Source organism: Cervus canadensis, chromosome 3 (assembly GCF_019320065.1).
Source record: "Cervus canadensis isolate Bull #8, Minnesota chromosome 3, ASM1932006v1, whole genome shotgun sequence".
In the NCBI taxonomy this organism is placed as follows: Eukaryota; Metazoa; Chordata; class Mammalia; order Artiodactyla; family Cervidae; genus Cervus; species Cervus canadensis.
This window is the reverse complement of record NC_057388.1, coordinates 101,603,109-101,607,663: the sequence shown is the minus strand read 5'-3', so window position 1 is coordinate 101,607,663 and position 4,555 is coordinate 101,603,109. Positions and strand designations below refer to the sequence as shown.

At 38.1% G+C, this 4,555-nt stretch overlaps 1 protein-coding gene across 1 annotated transcript; it reads right to left on the bottom strand.

Moving 5' to 3' along the window:
* Positions 1 to 2,420: 2,420 nt before the first annotated feature.
* Positions 2,421 to 3,353, bottom strand: LOC122437989 (olfactory receptor 2A2-like). The gene has a single exon (XM_043462454.1). It carries the CDS (start codon positions 3,351 to 3,353, stop codon positions 2,421 to 2,423), a length of 933 nt encoding a protein of 310 aa, XP_043318389.1.
* Between the last annotated feature and the right edge of the window lie 1,202 nt (positions 3,354 to 4,555).

Below are 4,555 nucleotides of genomic sequence, written 5' to 3'. Positions count from 1 at the left end.
AAAACATCCTCAAATCTCAGAGAAAATAACTATACCCATTACCAACAGGGAGCACGTCTTTCAAAGGGAAAAAAGATTTTGTGTAGTTTCTTGCAGTGCACCTACTGGCAATGAACACTTGCTTGGTTTTTTGTTTTCTTTTTTCTTTTGGTCCATACTGGATCCTTGGGATTTAGTCCTATATATTATTTCTCACTTGGATTTATTTCCCAGTAAATATAGGTAAATCTAGGCTCTGGGAAATTTCCTTTAATTGACCACTTATTCACTTTTTCTTTGTTCCCAGATATGGATTCAAGTACTAACTTCACGTAAGCTAATAAGTGATGTAAAAGCATAATTCAGTGCGCCAAGATGCACTGTTTCAGAGTAGGAGACTTATTTGTAGGCCTTGCCCTTATGATTACTGCTTTCAATAATCACTGTTAAGTCTTGCCGCAGGGTAAACCACAAGAGATTTAGAACTATCCACTCTTCCTCCCTCCAAAACACAAAATGACAACCCTGAACTGAAAATCAAAAATCTTCATCGTTAAAGAAAGAAGTCGATAAATTGTGTTTAATTAAATTTAAAAGCTGTTGCTCTGTGAAAGACACTAGTAAAAATAAAAAAGTGAAGCCACAGAGCGGAGATCTTTGCTCACACAGGATGATGACTGGATTCCAATGTATATACCAAGAACTCTCAAAACATAATAGTAATAAAACAACCTAATTTAAAAATAGGTGAAAACTGTAATAGGCACCTATTCAAAAAAGATATACGAGTTGAAAATAAGCATATGAAAAACACATATCTGTTGCTGGGAAAATGCAAATTAAAAAAAAAAATGAAATATCACTATATTCAGTAGAATGGCTAAAATCCAGAAAGAAATAACTCCAAACACTGACTAGGACGTGAACCAACAGGAACTTTCATGTACTGCTGGGGGTAATCCATTTCCATTCATTGCAAAATGCTACAATCACTTTGAAAGGCAGTTTGACAATTTCTTAAACACACTGCTTGGTATTTACCCAAAGGATGTGAAAAGTTATGTCCACACAAAAACCTGCACAGAGATGTTTTAAAACCACTACAATATTGTAAAGTAGTTACCCTCCAATTAAAATAAATAAATTAATTTAAAAAAAGTTAAATTTGTAATTCCCTAAATGTGGAAGCAATCAAGATGTTTTTCAGTCAGTAAATAGATAAACTGTGGTGTATCCAGACAACAGAATAATACTTTGCGCTAAAATGAATGATCAAGCAAAAGAAAAGAAAAAAAAAAGACAGAGGAAACTTAAATCCATACAACTGAGTGAAGGGACCCAATGTGAGAGAAAATTACATACTTTATAATTCCAACCATATGACATTCTGAAAAGCCAAAACTGTGGAAGCAACTAAGAGATGAGTGGTTGTCAGGGATCAGCAATGAGGGAGGAAGGAAGAGGTGATTTTTTAGGGGGGTAAAACTACTCTATATGATAATATAATGGTGGATAAACATAATCATACACTTGTGCAAACACAGAGAGTATACAACATCATGAGTGAAACCTTATGTAAGTGATGGACTTTGGGTGACAATATTGTGTCAATGCAAGTTGATGAATGATGATAAAGGTACCACTCCATGGAGAGAGTGATATGGGGGAGGTTATGTGTGTGCAGAGGCAGGGGGTAAATTGGCTATATCTGTATCTTCCACTCAATTCTGCTATGACTCTAAAACTGCTCTAAAAAGTAAAGTTTATTACAGCACATAATAATGGGCAAAAGATACAAAGAAATAACTCGCCAGAAAAGATATACAGATGGTAAGGAAGCACATGCAAACACATTCAATATCATTTATCAGGGAATCTCCCATTACAACGAGATAACACTACACATCTACGTGAAGTGTGAATATTTAAAAATCTATGTATAAGTGTAAAAAGTTGGCGCTTGCTCTGTTTCTTTGTGGTCCCAACAAGGAGTCCAAATTGCCATTCCCATGCTCTAAGTCAGGCATGACAGAAAACAAGCCTGCAGGCTTCCTGCCCGACCTGAAAAGCTAGAAAGTATAGGCATGGGCCATTCTTTTTCTCTCTCTCTCTCCTGCAGGAGAGCTGGGAGTTGGGAATTTTTTCCAGATCCTATCACTGGATCAGGGAGGAGAAGGAGGTCTGGTGGGTCAAATGCCATACATTGGCCTAAAAACTTCACTGCATCTCTTGTTGGCTTTGTCCTAGTCTGGGGTGCTGCAAACTCCAACATGTTTTCTGGTGTCCCATGACAGCAATTTGATCTATGTTGTCACCTCCATGGAGGAAGTGGGGCTTGGGGTTCCTATTCTGTCATCTTGATGATGTTACTCTTCGAGAATTCTCATCCTGAAGTCATGCATTTTGTTGGGAAATTTTCTAAACCATCAATCTGCCCTGTGTCACACTGTCCTCTTTTTCTTCAATACTCTGTGGAAGGCAGCCTTCACTTGAGCATTCCTTAGACTGTAGATGAGGGGGTTCAGTAATGGGTTGAAGAAAGTGTAAAACAGGAAAAGGATTTTCTGCGGCTCCTCTCGATTATCGTCGTCGGGGATCATGTAAACCATCAGGACTATGCCAAAGTAGAACCCAACCACACAGAGGTGGGAGGAGCAGGTGGAGAAGGCTTTCTTGCGGCCCTCCTTTGACTGGATCTTCAGGATGGCCCTGAGGATGCGCACGTAGGAGACCAGCACCAGGGAAATGGGAGCAATTAAGATAAACACGCCATCTGCAAGGAGGAAAATGTCGTTGATCCAGGTTTCACCACAGGTCACTTTGAGCACAGATCGGATTTCACAGAAGAAGTGGTTCACCTTCTGGGGCCCACAGAAGGGCAGCCGTAGAAACAGACTTACTTGGACTATGGCCAGGGAAAATCCACACGCCCAGCAAGCGACGGCCAGGAATGTGCACACCCTCCAGTTCATCATGACCGTGTACTGCAGGGGGTGGCAGATGGCCACAAACCGGTCATAGGACATCACCACCAGAGTCAGGCACTCTACAGAAGCAAAGGCCAAATAGGAAACCATCTGCATAGTGCACGAGAAATAGGAGATGGTTTTCTTGTGTTTCACTAGGTTTTCCAGCATATTGGGCAAATGGCTGGAAGCATAGGCGACGTCAGTGATGGCCAGATGAGACAGGAAGTAGTACATGGGGGTGTGCAGCCTGGGGTCAAGTGAGATGAGTCCCAAGATCATGCCATTTGCCAGCAGGTTGAAGGTATATAACAGGATGAAGATAACAAAGAGGAGCAATTCCATGTCTTCACTGAGCTGGAAGCCCAGCAGGATGAATTCTGCGATCCATGACTGGTTGCCCTCCATTCCCAAAGGCAGTCTCTAAGGGACTGAAGTGTGATGGGAAGGTCAGAGCTGGACAGCAACGAAAATCAGAGTTACTCATGGGAAGTGAATTTGGAGGATGCCTGTGTGCCTGAAACTATATCTCTGAGGTTTTGTTTTTTTTCAGTGCTTCCTTTGTTTTTTATTTTTTATTGCAAAGTAATTCAAATTTTCAGAAAATATCAGAACATATAAACAAATCTAATATATACATTTTATCATTTTTTTAATGTTTGTTTTATCATCTCTTTTCCTATGTAGGTATTTGGTTAATTTTCTGTGGACCACATAAGTGAAACCATAATGCCAATGCATCCCTAAGCTGTTTATTATTCTCAGAACAAGGATATTCACTAATCTATTTTCATTATCTTTATCAAAGTCAGGGGATATGACATCAATGATTCCCTATTCTAGGTACAGATTTCAGCCTCTCTGGTCTAAGATTCAAATCCAGTATCACATAAAATATTTTATCTCCTCTAATCTGAAATAGTTACTCTTTCTGGCCTTGACAGTGATATTTTTGAAGAGTATGAGCTCTTGTTTTGTACATCTCTCAATTATAATTTTTCCATTGATTGCCCTTATTTTAAGTTCAGATTATAAATTTTTGTTAGAAAAGAAATGTCCCTAATCTTAAAATCTTTAATGAATACATCTGCAGATGATGTTAATTAATCTCAATATAGGTGATACTAATGTGGATTAATTGGCTGAGGTGGTGTTTCCAAATTATCTTTATTATTATAAAGTTATTAGTCCATAATTTTTAAGTTCTTTCTTCCTTCTGGCTTAACAAATCATCCTATACTCATCTCTGCAGTCTCTATGTGAGCATCTTCTATCACTACTGTCTGTTGATCAGGACATGAGTTTAATGTTATCAGAAAAAAGTACACAATTAGAAAATTTAATAATTTGAAAATTGCTCTCTTACAAAAAATACTAGGAATAATCCATGTAATTCAAACAAAGTGTTTCATCTGGGTGTTCTTGAATATGCATAAAGACAGGGACCATAAAATACATGTTGAGAAAATGGCAATACCTAAATAAATGAATGTCTTATACCTGTTTTGAAGTGATGCTCACATGAAAGTTTCAGGGAAATTCTCTATGGAAAAGTTAAATTTACCAGAAAGTAAATAAACTAAGAAGGAATTTTGAAGAAATATTTGGTA

Coding starts and splice junctions, on each gene's coding strand:
- LOC122437989 (XM_043462454.1), bottom strand. CDS start 3,353: ATGGAGGGCAACCAGTCATGGATCGCAGAATTCATCCTGCTGGGCTTC.